Genomic DNA, 15417 nt, shown 5'->3' with positions numbered 1-15417 from the left:
CGGGCCCGGTGCGTCGACGCACCAGGTTCGCGCCTCTTCCGCTTCCGGTGTCGGTCTAGGCTGCGGGAAGATGGCGGCGGCTGTGGCGGCGTCGGCCCTGCCGGTCACCTTCGGGCGGCTGGTGTCTGCATGCAGCCGCAGTGTCCTGAGAGCGTCGGGGCCCGGAGAGGGTGAGACCTTGGCCGCGGGGTGAAGGGAGGAAGCGGGGCGCCCCGCCGTCCCGCCACATGTGTGTCTGTGTCCGATCGATGTTAATCGCTTTTTTTGATGCGGTGATGACAACGCGGACTTTAGAGTTGGGGAAACCTGGGTTCAGATCCTGGTTCCTTTAGTTAGTAGCTTAAATACTGATGAAAGCTCCCCAACTTCTATATAGGCTGTATTTAACCGGGGGAACAAACTGAGGCTCAGAGTGGTTAGGTAACTTGCTTATGGTCACACAGCAGGGAGGTGGGAGAGGACGGAATCAGACAACTCGGTCCGGCTCCAAGGCCTGTGCTTTAAGCATCGCCCGCAGTCTGCGAGCCACTCTCTGAGCCTCACTGTCCTCAGCTGGAAAATGGTGATGAATGTCCTTGCCTAATGGTAACCAATCCAGCAAAAGCAACAGCTGTATTTTAGGTACTGGGTTGTCGTGAGGCTCAAAAAGATTCTGTTTGTCAGAAACACTATAAACCTCTGAAACGGTTGGAGTGTGTATCTGTGTGAGGGAATGTTTATGTATGTTTTAGAATTGGGTCTGAATGTCTACTTGATGATAATAAATAATTGTTCCCTTTTTTAGGTGTGATAATGATGCTGTGGTTGTGTTTTTGTAAAGAATCTTTATCTTTCATAGAAATATACTGACAGTTGCTTTAATCACAGAGTTGGGTCAGAGGTACTGTGAATGAATCAAGCTTGGCCATGAGTTGATAACTGTTGAGTCTGGAGAGAGATACAGGAGGACTCGCTATTCTCTTTACTTTTGTATGATTGTCATTTTCCATAACAAAACTTGGGTTTAAGCAGGCAGGGAAGTTTTTACAAAAGCAGTGGGACTTACTGCATTCTACTAACATAAAACCACCTCTAGAATGCTGTGTTCAATTCCAGACCCACTGTTTTCAAAGAGAAGCACAGATGAAGTGAACTGAGTAAAGAGAGGGTGACCAAAATGGTAAACAGGCAGGACCTTGAAGAGTGAGTGAAGGAAACAGGATGGACACTGGCACGGTCCTTAGGGATCTAAAGGATGATCCTGGGGGACCATTTGTTCCCAGTGGGGTCACTGCTAAGCTAAGACCATAGGCAGGGGAAGCAGATCAGGTGCAGAAACTTTGTGAGCTTTCAGTGGTGGGATGGCTCTCGAGAGAGGCCAATCACAAGTTCCCAATCACGGAGTATGCCACAGGGGCTTCATTTGATGGCTTAGCAGAGTAGATTTCATTCATTTATTCGTATATTCACCATTTATCAAGCACCTATACAAGTCAAACACTGGTCCAGGATAGCGAATACATCAGTTATAAACATAAAACAATAATCCCTGCTTTTATGGAGCTAGCATTCGGACGCGGGGGGGAAGGGTTGTGCAGAGAGACAGGCAATTTTTTAAGAAGAAGCAAATTGCGTAGTATGTTCGAAGCTGTTAAGACTCATGGAGAAAAATAAAGCACGAGTTGGGAAGAAAGGGTTCAATTTTAAATAGGATGGGTGGGGAAGGCCTCTCCACTGAGACGGTATTTGAGTGGAGACCCAAAGGAAGTAGGGAATTAGCCTGGGGGCCACGTGGGGTGGGGGAGCATCCAGGGCAAGAGCAGTCAAGGCATAGGCCCTTGTGCTTGGCATCTCCCAGGAATAGCCAGGAGGCCAGAATGGCAGGTGCGTGGTGAACAAGGGGAAGCTCGTGAGGCATGGGCTCAGAGAGACAGACGGAATCGCGCTGTCCACTGCCGTGTCGGCCACTGTAAGACTTCGGCTTCTTCTCTGCGTGTAATGGGGTGCTCTTGTAGAGTTTCGCAAAGTAGTGACATGATCTGGCCTCAGTTTTAACAGGATCCCTCTAGCTGCTGTGCAGAGAAGGGAGGCTAGGGCGAGAGCAAGGTGTTAGTAACAATCCAGGCTTGGGTGATTGAAGTGGTCAGAGCCTGGATCTCTCAAAGAGAGGCAAGGGGATTTGCTGATAGGTTGGCTGAAGGGTGTGAGAGAGAAGGGTCATAAATGACTGAGATTTGGGGCCTGAGCAACTAGAAAGATGGAGTCGCCATTATGTGAGATGGGGAGGGGTGCGGGAGAAGCAGGCATGAGGGGCAGATCAGGAGCCTTTGTTAGGTTCTGAGACGCCTGTTAGACATGCAGGTGACGATGACAAAGAGACAGGTGTTTGTCGTGTCCGACAGGCTGCAGGTGTAAACTTGGGAGCCACCAGTGTATAGGTGACATTTAAATTCATACAATCACCAGAGGAACGGCCATAGGTAAAGAAGAGGTAAGATCCAACGTCTAAACCACAGGCACACCAAGATGGCAGAGGGGAAGAGAAACCAGCCCAGGAGACCAAGAATTGGGAACAACCGCTAATGAGTGAGCTTTAAAAGAGTGAATTTTATGGTTTATAAATTATAGCTCAATTGAAAAAATAAAACCAACAGTAGTTATTGAGAAACCTGTCCTCTGCTTTTTGCACTTAAGCACCAGGCATTTTATTTCTGAGTCCTTCTCAGTAGGCTCTGGGTGCCTTTGTCGGTGTATTAGTTATCTACTGCTGTGTCCCAGGTTACCCCCAAATCCAGCAGCTTAAGATACCTAACATGTATTATGGTATTAGGTCACGCCATCGCTGACGGTCAGGATCCAGGAGCAGCTTAGCGGGTGCTTCTGGCTCCCAGTCTCTCATTAGATTCAAGTCAGGCTGTCAGCTGGGGCTGCAGAATCTGCTTTCCAGCCCCCTCCCTGGGCTGCTGGCAGAAGGCCCCTCCAGGGACTGTTCACAGCACAGCAGCCCTGCAGCAGAGGTGAGAGAGGACGCCCAGGACAGCAGCTGCCCTTGTGTAACTTACTCTCGGAAGTGCCGTCCTGTCACTTCTGCCACATGCTGTTGGTCACAGAAACCAGCGCCCTGTCGGGGGACAACACAGGGGGGAGAGCACCTGTATGTGGGCTCATTGGGGCGTCCTGGAGGCTGCTCCCACACTTGGGTACCGAGCAGGGCCTGAACTTAGTGGGCACTTGTGGTCAAGGCGTGGGTTAGCAGGTAGGTGATTTGGGTTTGGGCCCTTTTCGATGGTGTGATAAACACATCCTGACGCTTATGGTAATAACCAGTAGCTATAAGTGATGTTCTTTTAGTTTTGTTGGCCTAGATTTTTCTGCAGACATGTCATGATGTGGTGGTTTAAATCGGGTGCCAGTCACAGTAGCGGCACTTGCACATTGAGCATCGTAAAGGGCAGTTTGCGTTTCGTACTAGTAACTACGCATGTTTCTCTTATTCCCTCAGCTTCCCTGTGGTCTGCTTCTCGAAGGTTCAGTTCGCAGAGCGCTTCATTTCCACAAGGGTAATATCAAAATGTGGGTTTTGGTGACTCTCTTCCTTTCCTTTCTAAAGTCAAAACTTCAAACATTTGGGTTTTCAAGAATATTTAGTTTTCTTTTAACTTTTTTGACAGTATTTTTCTCAGACCCTTGACATATAGAAATACAGACAGAACCTCAAGCACCCAAAGACAAAGGTGTTCTGGGCCTTGCACAGCTGTGACTTTCTAGGCAAAAGCTTTTAACTCCTAACTGGGGGTTTATTTCCAACTGGGAAGGTCGAATCACAGGATGGTTGTGTCAGAATCTCTAGGAGGACCTCACGTAATTTGAAAGAGCATTTCAGTGTTAAAGAAAAAACATAAAATTAATATAGACTACAGAAGGTAAATTTGACAAAATCATACTCAGGTAGGGATACACAGGGTCCCGTCCCTGCCCCGCCCTGTCAGCCCGGGTCCCTGAGCAGGGTCACGCACTCTGAGCTTCCTTCCTCTTCGGCAAAATGGAAGCAACATTAGTCTCCATCTCAGTGGGTTTTCACGAGAGTCGAGTGAATTTCTGCATCTAAAGAGCTTAGAAGGGAGCTTCCCTGCTGGCTCAGTGGTTAAGAATCCGCCTGCCAGTGCAGGGGACATGGGTTCAATCCCTGGTCCGGGAAGATCCCACATGCCGCGGAGCCACTAAGCCCGTGCGCCACAACTGCTGAGCCTGCGCTCTAGAGCCCGGGAGCCACAACTACTGAGCCCACGTGCCACAACTACTGAAGCCCGAGTGCCTAGAACCCGTGCTCCGCAGCAAGAGAAGCCACCGCAATGAGAAGCCCGCACACCACAACGAGGAGTAGCGTCCTCTCGCCACAACTACTGAAGCCCGCGCACCACAGCTACTGAAGCTCGTGCGCCTAGAGCCTGTGCTCCTCAACAAGAGAAGCCACCACAATGAGAAGCCTGCACTCGGCAACGAAGAGTAGCCCCCGCTCGCCGGAACTAGAGAAAGCCCGCATGCAACAGCGAAGACCCAACGCAGCCAAAAATAAAATAAATTTTTAAAAAAAAAAAGAGCTTAGAAGGACTTGTGGTTGCCGTGGGAGAGGGATGGATTGGGAATTTGGGATTAGCAGATACAAAGTATTACACATAGAATGGATAAACGACAGGGTCCTACTGTAGAGCATAGGGAACTATATTCAATCTCCTGAGATAAACCATGACAGAAAAGAATATAAAAAAGAATGTATGTGTATAACTGTATCACTATGCTGTACAGCAGAAATTAACACAACATTGTAAATCAAGTATACTTCAATACAAAAATTAGAGAAAAAAAAAAAGAAGAGCGCCTGGCACGTAGCAAGCTCTCAGTGCAGCCGCCTGCGCTCCTGCAGCGGAGATTCTCAGCAGGGGGGACGCAGGGCCTGGTGTTTCCCTAAAGCAGCAGTGGGCACCCTGGGTGAGGGTGGAGGCAGAAACCCTAAGGGGCGCTTTCGTGAACTCGGCTGGCTTCTCCTGTGACCGCCGTGCGCGGCCACTGCTGCCCCCGGTCCCTTCCCAGGTTTGTCCCTGGGTCCTCGGCTGCTGCCGGGCCGCCCGGGGCTCCTGACACTCAGACGCGACGCGCGACGGGGGTGCACAGCTTCATTTGGGGGCCGGTTGACTTCGGCAGGGAGGGCGTTCGCTCACTTCACAGGTCTGTTCAGCACCTTCTGTGACAGTGACCGGGGGCCTGGGCCCTGCGCTGGAAGCGGCAGGGTCCCCAGTTTTCTGGGGTCTTCTGGCTGGTCTAAGAGTTAAATTGACATGAGACAGGTTAACAGGAGAAAATCAAACCAAAGTTTAATAACCTGTACACACAGGAGAGACCCAGGAGAAATGAGCCACTCGCCCAAATGGCCGAAGCCCTCACCTTAAGTAGCACCTTCAGCTAAAGACAAAAGACGATGTTGAGGGTAGGGGTTTGACACTTCAAAGGGGACGAGGCGATTCACGTGGAGATGGAAAAGCAGATGTTTGGTGAATAAATGTTTGCTGGGCCTGCAGAGACAGTGGAACAGGAGCGGCCTCGGATCTCTGGGCCCCCGTGTTCCTCGCAGCCGTCTCTGGTGATGCCCTGTCCCAGGACAGGCCCTCCATCTCGAGTCTTTCAGGAAGCTGCGTGCAGACCCAGGCCTGCCTGCCTCCTGCCAAAGTTTCTTCCTGCGTCTTTTGGGCCTTGATTGTTTTCAGCTTGAAGTAATCTGCCCGCCTAAGAGACATTTTGGGGGGGGCAGGTTTTGCTCGCCTACAACTGCGGGGGCAGCTGTCCCGCCAGCCACACGAGCATCAGAGACGGGCTGGGTCCTTGCCCTTCCTAGTGTGCTGAGCGCAGCCATTTCTCACACATCTTGAACCGTCTTTTCACGTGTGTGTGACCCACGTCTGTAAAATATTTTTACAGATACGTTCCTAAAACGTCACTGAGTTCACCACCTTGGCCAGAAGTTGTTGTGCCGGACCCCGTCGAGGAGGCCAGACACCACGCAGGTAAGAGAGGCAGAAGCAAGGGGGTGGCGCCCCTGCTTCCACCACAGAGGGGACCTCCTGGCCACGGAACAAGGACTTCACGTCCCCGGGTGCCCAAGACATGGTGCAGCGTGAAAGCTCAGGTTCGCTCAGCACCAGAGTTCAAAACTCTCATTCGTTGAGCCAATCCTCCTAGGGCACCAAGGCGCCAGCCGAGCTGCAGGCAGGTAATGCGGGTGGCGGAAGGGCCAGGGCCCAGCTCTGTCTCCCCGCTGTTGGTAGAAACGGGAGTTCAGGGAAGAAGAACAACGTGCTCGGCCATCGGTGGAAGCCGGCCCCAGCCCAGGTGTTCGAGAGGCCATCCGGGTGTCGGGAGGCTTGTCAGACAGAATACGTGTCGCCAGGAGGGCAGTGTGGCCACCACGCCCAGCACCGGGAGGGAGTGCAAGATCCTCAGTTTCCAAAAGCTGGAAGTCCATAGTAATGCGTGGAATCTTCCAGTTTTTAAATACTATTTCGGATGCTGTGCCCGAAAAGTAAAACTGCAGGCGAGGTTCTGCCCTCTTGGCCAGGTGCAGCCGAGGGCTTGACTCGGTTTCCAGGGCAGACACCGTGCCCTGCGCCCAGCTGCAGGCGAGGCCGGAGGGTCGGGGCAGGAGAGAAGGGCCGGGCCTAAGGCGAGGTGGTGACCAGGGGAGCGGGGACTGGGTGGGCGGAGGCGAGCAGGTAGCGTCCAGCCCCATGAGGTATAATTCTAGGTTTTCCTTGTTTGCAAGAAGCCCTCTCCTCTCACTTTGCCAGGCCGCTGGCTCGTTGTTAATAACAACTGGAAATCAAACCAGGTGAGGGTTTCTCCACCGCAGGGTCAGAGGAACCAAGCCAGGCATGCCGAGCGCTCAGGCGGGAGGATGGCAGGGGGATGGGGGCTTCTGAGCCATCAGGGCACGATCGTCTGTAAGAGCCCCGTGTGCCCCGAGCGCCCAAGTGCCAGCTCCTGGGAGCAGCGGCTCACCCTGGGCCTGCAACGGGGAGAGCGAGGAGGGGCTGCTCGCACAGGCCCTGCCCCCGCTCCAGGGATGCTCAGGGCCGAGGCTGCAGCGGAACAGAGGGCCCCCGGGTGAGGGTGTAGCTGTGACCCTGACCGCCGTTCTCCCCGCAGAGGTCGTGGAGAAGGTGAACGAGCTGATCGCCCGGGGCCGCTACGGCAGGCTCTTTGCCGTGGTGCACTTTGCCAGCCACCAGTGGAAGGTGACCTCTGAAGACCTGATTTTAATTGAAAACAAGTTAGACGTTGCGTGTGGAGAGAGGATCCGGTTGGAGAAGGTGAGACTGTGGGTCAGCTCTGGGGACACGGCAGTCTGGCCGGGTGGGCACGGTGGGGTCGGGGGTGTGGGCAGAGCTGCTCCCCGAGGGCGGCCCAACTCGGTAGGGCCCCTCCTTACAGGGAGACGATCAGCACGTTTCTCTAAGGAGAAGCGTGTGTCTGTGGGTTCGCCTCACGTCTCCTTAGCGTATATTCTTAGAGGAAAATATCTGATCACAGGTACAGTGAAAATATAAAGAGTAAGATGAAAAGAGTTCTCAGGCCCAGATTTATGAAGAGAAAATGTTGCGTTTCGCCTCGAACGCTCCCCTGACGTTAGGCGTGGCAGCTGCCACTGTCCTGAGCAGTCAGAACTGGTTTAGAGGCATCTCGCAGGGCGCTGGCCATCTTCCGACCCTCCTGACTGCTGCGTGCTGTGTCCTGCATGTTTAGCCAAGCGCTTCTGCCCTCCGCTTATGATTCTGTTTGTTGTGTTCGGGGGCCTCTTTGGTTTTTGCCTATTCTACTTCTGTTCATAAAACTGTATATGAGATTTCTGTACCGGATCATTTTTTTTGGACGTAGTTAACTGTTGGTATGATGTGATATAACATATGGTTTTCTTTATAATTTAAAACTCCTCCTTTCTTTGTGATTATAGATTCTTTGCATATTTACACCCAGGGGAGCATTAAACTCTCCTTTCTCAGACGGTCTTCCCACAGTCTGTGATCCGAGCAGGACCACGGCTCAGAGCTGAACCAGGGCGCTGTGTGGACACCAGCAGCCAGCACAGCCCCTTCTCCTTGGTGACCCCCGTGGTTCTGTCACGAGCTCATGAACAAGAGTACATTTACCTTTTACATCTAAAATAAGAGACTTCTGGAGTGTGTTTGTGAGGATTTCTAAAAAGACATTATTTTGAAACATTTCACATTAACAAAAACATAGGAAGCTCCACCTAATGCAGGTGGTTTTTCATAACGTAGGAAACCCAGCAATAGAGAACGTGTCGGGCTGAGAGTGAGTCAAGCAAGATTTCATTATTTGTCATCACCTAGCATACATAGCCCATTGATGTTATTATAAAATAGGCTTTGTCTTTAGACAGTTAAGCTTAATGCAATCGAGTTTTTTTCTCATCAGGAGAATTTCAGACAGTCTCCCAATGTGTAATGAGAACCCCACTGCACTTGGGTCGCAGAGCTGTCTTCACCTGAGGCCACACTTGGCGTCACAGTTTCCCTCTGGTGGGAGAGGCTTCCTGGCCGTGCAGGATTTTGCTGTCATTAAGAGAACACCTTGAACCTCAATCTCTGCAGTATCGGCAGGACTGTGAACTGCATAAAAGACACCACAGTCTGCTTTGTGCATTTTTTCCCCGTATGTATTACACTTCAATAAAAAGTTGTTATTTTTTAGAAGCCACTGTTGCCATAGGAGGTTACCCGCTCACCGGGATGACCAAGTTCCATGTGTCCGGGTCTGACAGCGCGGCGTGTCCGCAGGCAGCCCGGCGCCCCTGCTCACACAGGCACGCCGCCCGCTGGCGCCCCCTCCATCCCAGGTTGAGGGAGTCGCTAGTTAGGTAGCAGAGCAAGCCCACGTTTTGGTTTCGGGGAGCCGACACCTTGCTTCCTTTCCAGTGTGCTCGGGTCGCTGCCTGTTCTAGGGGCTTTGTGTTGCTTGCTGGTAACACGCCTGTTTGATTCCAGGTCCTGCTGGTTGGGGCCGACGACTTCACGCTGCTCGGCAGACCCCTCCTCAGGTAACGTGCTCTCAGATGCCGGCGGGGAGGCTGGGCAGAGGGGCTCCCGTCACACCCGCTGCAACCACCAAGCTCAGCACGCTTACACTTCTCACCGTGGGTGTGTAGTGTCCCGCGTACAGAGCATCCAGAACAAATCTTTGGCTTGTTCCTTATTCATTGCGGTTTGGCCCTTTTAAGATTTGCTGTGGGACGACACTGTTCTTTGTTGTGCTTTTTGGTAGTTTTCACGGTGTCTGCAGGGAGGGCATATGACGTTGATAACCCGCAGAAAAGGAAGTTAAACTTTATTTAGATGTTCTCATGTGAAGCACTAGTAAAACTGAAAAATAATCAGGAAGGTACATTACGGTTCGTTTTCCTCTCTTCCAGAAAGGATCTTGTTCAAGTAGAAGCCACAGTCATTGAAAAGACAGAATCGTGGCCAAAAATCAATATGAGATTCAAGAAAAGGAAAAACTACAAAAGGAAAAGAAGTAAGTTGGAGAAAGCATGGCTGCTGCGTTCCCGTCCTCTGGGTGCTGCACCGCGTCCTGCGCTGGGCCAGGCTGGACGGGGACCTGCCCTCCGCCGGGCGCTCTTGGGGGTGCAGCGGCCCAGAGACCAGCGAGACCAGCGAGATCTCTGCCCGCGTCCTGGCCCTGCCGGGGAGGGGCGGGTAGCAGTCGATAACCACTCCGGGGCATGTGGAGGGCGCGGCCCTGGGAGACGTCAGTGGCAGCTGGGTTCCTGCCGGGAAACCCAGAAGCAGGTCACGTGTCCACCACGGGGAATGGACGAGCAAACGGAGATTCCCTCAGTGGGATGTTGTCCGGTGCAGTGGATGGCCCACCTCCACACAGCAGGGACCATCTTAGACTATGTGAGCGTGAGGCCGAGTCATGAAGCCCGGAGGTGGGCAGAGCTCAGCCTCGTGCTGCCGGGCACGCGCTCGCGCCCGCACGCGTTACACACACGCATACGATGGCACGTTTTTAAAGGAAGGACGATACGTGCAGCATTACGGGTGTGGCTGCCTCTGGGTGGGGGGGAAGGAAGGAGTCGCAGATGCACAGGGATCGTGCCTCCCGTGTCCCGGTTCCCATGGGCGGCTCGTCCGACTTCATCTTACCGTGACGCTTCGAGCGTTCGTTCATGTTTGTTCCGTGAAGCAAAGGCAGGTGGGGACAGCCTCCTCAGAAGGTGGTTAAAGAGAAGAGGTGGCGGCTGGAAGGGTGAGAGCTCGAGGATGGGCTGGGAGGCGGAGGTGGGGCTGGTTTGTTTGAAGGAGTGAAAGAGGCTTTGGGGGAGGAGGGAGGCCCGTCTGGAGCCCGAAGGAAGGGAGTCCTGGGAGAGAAGGTCTGGAGAGGCTTCCCTGGGGAGGCAGCAGGCGGGGTGGCCCCTGGAGGGCCAGGGCATCGGGATGCTGGTGGGATGGAGCGGGGAGGGTGGGCTCGAGCACAGGGGCTGACAGACCAGGGACGGGAGGGCCCTCCATCCTGTCCCCCGGCCGAAGGGGCGTCCAAGCGGCATGCGGTGCCCCGACGTGTGGTGCCCCTGGTTTAAAGGGCCGGTAACAACGGGCGTCACCAAGGTGGGTCTGCTGGGAGGGGGCAGGGGATGGAGGCGCGAAGGGGTGAGGTCAGAGGTCAGAGAGGTGAAGAAGCAGCGCCCCTGTGTGGACTTGCTGCTGGTTCTGGCAGGTGCAGCGCGTGGGGTAGGCAGAACCTCAGCCAGGAAGGGAGGAAGCGGCAGCAGGAAGGGCTGGCACCTGAGAGGGGGACTTCACAGCAGGGCCCTGCCCCAGGGGCGCAGGCAGGGCCTGGTGAGCGGGAGTGGAGAGGCCGCCGCATCCAGCGGCCTTGTGGTGACTTGTGGGAGTTGGCGGCTCAGCGTAGGGACAGGAGGGGAGCCTGTGCCGCCTGTGCCCTGAGTGGGGGCAGGAGACCCCGCTCTCCCTGCCTGGCCTCACGGAGCAGGGCTGGGACGAGGGTTCACGGAGGGAGCCCCCTCGGCCCTCACCCAGCCGTCGCTGCCCGCTCTCCACGGCCTGGGCTGTGTCTCCCCCATCTTCGTGACCCCATGTGACCTTTTGTTCCCATCCAGAGCCCCCTGCCATTGTCCAGTAAACCCACAAGCAGGAACAGAACTGTCCCTGCAGGGGCCTCCACTGGAGGTCACAGCCCCTTGGGGTGGGACCCACAGGCTGCAGCATCCTGTCTCAGGAAGTGTAGTTGGCCCCCTGTATCCCCGTCTGCCACACTCGCAGAGTCAACCAGCCACAGATTGAAAATTTGCAGGAGGGACGTCCCTGGCGGTCCAGTGGTTGACTCCGCGCTTCCAATGCAGGGGGCGCAGGCTTGATCCCTGGCCAGGGAACTAAGGTCCCACATGCCACAACTAAGAGCCCGCGTGCCGCAGGGCCAAAAAAAAAAAAGTAAAGAAAATTTGCAGGAAAAAAACATCCCAGAGAGTTCCAAAAAGCAAAACTTGAATTTGCTTCACCAAGTACTTACATAGAATCTATATTATACATTGTATTTACACCTGTTCATATGGCATTTACAGTGTTTTAGGCCTCACATGTGACCTAGAGATGGCTTAGAGTATACGGGAGGGTGTGTGTAGGTTACATGCAGACACTAGACCCTCTTATTAAGGGGCTTGAGCGTCCTTGGATGCCGGTGTCCTCGGGGGTCCTGGAACCCATCCCCTGCAGATGACGAGGGACGATGTCTGTCTCTCACAATCCTCGGTTACAAACGGTGAAACGTACCAGAGACGGTAGCTTCAGCTTTACTAGAGTTGGGTCAGTAGGGAGCCTCTCCTGTGCCCTCCGCCAGCTCCAGTAGCCCCAGCGTAGCCAGAAGGGGTGCCCCCACCCATGCAGGGCAGGGGTCTCTGGGCACGTGGGGGCGTTGCAGCCCCTGCGGGGTCTGACGGGGCCCACGGAGCGAGTGGTGAGGCAGGTGGTCAGCGATGACCAAAACCACGGCCTGTGGGACATCACTGGGTGCCCGGTTCCGCCCGGCTGCGGGGCGGTGCTGGTGCAAGGCAGACCCTCGAGGAGAGAGCGGGCAGCGGCCGGGTCTCGCGGTAGCTGGTCGACAGCATCCGGATCTGTGTTCATGCCCGGGCCCTGCTCTGTCTTGCAGTTATCGTGAGTCCTCAGACCGTCCTCCGGATAAACACCATCAAGATTGCTCCATGTCTGTGCTGATCGTCCAGCTAATGTTTCTAGAAATATAAAAATAAATCCATTTTCCGAGGAGACCGGGTTTCCGTGTTGTGGTGTAGGTAGCTCTGCTGTAAAAAGCTCAGTCCTGTTGTGGCTTGTTTGAGGCTGAGCGCCCTGACTGGGAGCTTGTTCTTAGTAAGGAATAGCCTCCCTTAGCCGGAGAAACCAGGAGTTCGGGAAGAGTTACACGCGTGGCCCTCCCAGGGCTGGAGCCGGGATGCTTGTGTAAGAGACAGGCTGATGTTACTGGCTGCCCTCCACCGGGCAGCGCAGGGGCGTGACGTGGGGGACACAGCTGGGGCCCAGGAGCTGACGCCAGGAGAGACACGATCTGGATTCCACTCCTGGGCAAGATGTACAAAAACATGAGCAAATTCCATCCCTTGGGTAATCCAATTACCTGTTTCTAGTGATTTGCTTTTCTAAGAAGCTGAGATACAAACCAGGCCAGTGTGTCTGGGTGCAGAGTCCCTGCCCTGGTCCTTTTGCTCCGCTGGGTCCAGCAGGGAAGGAGGACCACAGTGCCCGACGGGGGCACTATGTCCAAGGCCAGGGTGCGGCGGTGGGGCTGCAGAGCTGGGGCAGCGCAGCACGTCTGGGAACTGGATGTGAAGTGACAGAGCAGAGGGGCCAGAGCAGTTTTGAACTTGATCCTAAAGGCAGCCTCCTGTCCCAGAAGGGTTGGGGGCTGCTGTCTGGGGCGGGTCAGGCCGGCAGCTGACCCCTGTGACAAGGGAGGGGTCCTGAACCAGATGGGCCAGGGCTGGAGGGCAAATGGAAGGACGTGGAGGTGGGGGTCGAGTGTAGGGAGCGGGGGTCTCCCGGACAGCCCAGGCTCCTGGTTCTGTGTCCTTCACAGAGGCCGGGCTTCCTCCAAGAGAATAGTTAGGGCTTTCAAGAGACACAATAAAACCCTTTATCAAACTGTAGTTAATACTTTCTTCCGGAGTCCCATGACAGGGGAATGAGAAAGGCGGGCGGCACTGCACCAGGAGGCCTCCCCCTCTCCTCCCTGCCCCCTTTCAGGTACCCAGTCACCCTCGGGGATGCTGGGGGATGCTGGCTGGCCAGGCCCATGGGGACACTCCCCCTCCTGCAGTGCCCTCCATGTACAGCAGGGGGCAGCAGTCCCGCTGGATGCGGAGATTCTGGATTCCGGCCGCTGGTTACTGGCTGCAGTGCCCCTGGGGTGGGCGGCAGGGATGGTGGGCCGACCTCAGAGCGTGGGTGTGCTCCCTCTGACACCGCCGCGTCAGGATCTGTGATAACTTTCCACACGCTGTAGCTCGTGTGGACTGCTCTGAGAGCCACGGCTCTGGATCCCGGGGCCTGGCTCTCTCCGGGTCCTCTCGGCCAGCCTAGGGCCCACTCCTGTGGTCCGTTTTACCTGTGCAGGTAAGATGGGAACCACCTCCCACATCCTTCAACTTACGCACATCCATATGCTTGAAATACAGAACAGATTCTGAAATCGTCTGTCGTAGTCAGGCAGCACAACTTACGTAGTTGGGGAGGGGGTGGGTGGCTCCGGACCCAGACTGACCTGGGTGTGAACCCCAGACCCACCCCCCAAGGAGTCCTTGGGCACGTTATCTGGTCCCTGGGCCTCAACTACTCATCCCTCAAATGGGGGCGATACTAGTACCCACCCTCTGGACCACCGTGAGGGTTCTGGGCGACAGCAGCTGCTCCGCCTAGGCAGCATTTGTGATCCTAGAAAGAGGCAGAGCCACCGTGCTCTGGGGAGCGGGTGACGTGCCTGTAAAGCACTGACGTCAGTGTCGAACTGGTGAAAGATTACTCCTTTTAAAAGCGGGACTAGGCATCATTCACAATAGCCAGGAGGCAGAAATAACTCGTGTCCATCCTGATGGATAAACAGATGTAGTCTACACCTACAATGGACGTGTTTATTCGCAATAAAAAAGGAATGGTGAGGACTCCACGTTTCCACTGCAGGGGGCACAGGTTCGATCCCTGGTTGGGGAACTAGGATCCTGCAAGCCGCCACAGCCAAAAAAGAAAGGAGTGGCATTCTGACACTTGCTACAGCACAGATGACCTTGAGGACAGTGTGCTGAGTGAAAGAAGCCAGACACAAAAGGACAAATACTGTATGATTCTACTTATGTGAAATACCCAGAATAGGCAGATTCATAGAGACAGAAAGTAGGTTAGAGGTCATCAGGGGCTGGGGGAGGGGAAACACAGAATTCTCACTTCCTGGGCACCAGGTTTCTGTTTGAGGTCATAAAAAAATTCCGGAAGTGGATAGTGTGATGGTTGCACAACATTATGAATGTCATTAATGCCGATGAATTGTCAGTTAAAAGTGGTTAAGTTGGTAAATTGTATGTTATGTATATTTCACCACAACTTTTTAAACAAAGGGAAAAAACCCACTAGGTTAATGAGTCACATCAGTTGACTGAAAAAAAAAAAAGGCAAAAATTGGATTCCCGTGGCTGTCGTTGATGACTGTTCCCTCCCAGCTGTTCTTGGCCGGTGACTGGACACTGCAGCTGCAGGTCACCTGGGCTTGGCAGGGGGCTCCAGCCACACCACCCTCACCGCCTGTCATCTCGCTGCCTGCTGGGCCCTCCCAGGCCGGTGTCTGTTCCCTTTTTCACAGGAATACTTTGCTGCTCGGTCTGCGGTGGGGCCTTCACCTCCAAGCACCTGCTTGCCTCCCTGCCCCCGCTCCGCCCCATTAATCCAGACCCCTGCCCAGCGGGCACCACCTTGGCCTTGCCCGGCTCCCGAGCTCAGGCTGCCCCTCCATCATCCGCCCAGTTCCCTCCGCCAGACTGCAGGGCTAACCCTCTCAGGGCCAGGTGTGGCCCGAGACCCGAGTCCGCGGTCACCCCAAAACCTCCCAGCGGGTCCCAGCGGGTCCAGACAGATAGTGGGGGTGGAGCATGTAGGGAGAGCGTGAAAGGGGACGATGGAATGCAGGACAGCCCCGGGCCAGGCACGAGGGCTTTGATCAGACTGTCACCTCCGTTACTAACCAGGGGGCCTGGCTGCTACTGAAACGTGTCACTAGCTCAGATGGGGCTGTGGAGCTGTCCCATCTCAGCAGGTCCCTCCGCAGGTCACCGTCTCTGCTCCC

General features: G+C 54.6%; 1 protein-coding gene across 1 annotated transcript; it reads left to right on the top strand.

Moving 5' to 3' along the window:
* The first annotated feature begins 52 nt into the window (after positions 1–52).
* MRPL21 (mitochondrial ribosomal protein L21) lies at positions 53–12338 on the top strand. Its single transcript, XM_068556199.1, has 7 exons — positions 53–170; positions 3482–3539; positions 5953–6038; positions 7177–7340; positions 9036–9088; positions 9461–9564; positions 12223–12338. The coding sequence occupies exons 1-7, from the start codon at positions 71–73 to the stop codon at positions 12285–12287; spliced, it is 630 nt and encodes a 209-aa protein (XP_068412300.1). The 5' UTR covers positions 53–70; the 3' UTR covers positions 12288–12338.
* Positions 12339–15417: the final 3079 nt, after the last annotated feature.

This window comes from Eschrichtius robustus, chromosome 11 (assembly GCF_028021215.1).
Source record: "Eschrichtius robustus isolate mEscRob2 chromosome 11, mEscRob2.pri, whole genome shotgun sequence".
Lineage (NCBI taxonomy): Eukaryota > Metazoa > Chordata > Mammalia > Artiodactyla > Eschrichtiidae > Eschrichtius > Eschrichtius robustus.
This window is presented reverse-complemented; position numbering and strand designations above follow the sequence as displayed.

Bases quoted from the DNA above. Each gene is read 5' to 3' on its own strand.
- MRPL21 (XM_068556199.1), top strand. From the start codon at position 71: ATGGCGGCGGCTGTGGCGGCGTCGGCCCTGCCGGTCACCTTCGGGCGG. The intron at 3,540-5,952 runs GTAATATCAAAA...ATATTTTTACAG, and splicing joins AGCGCTTCATTTCCACAAGG to ATACGTTCCTAAAACGTCAC. The intron at 9,565-12,222 runs GTAAGTTGGAGA...TCTGTCTTGCAG, and splicing joins AAACTACAAAAGGAAAAGAA to TTATCGTGAGTCCTCAGACC.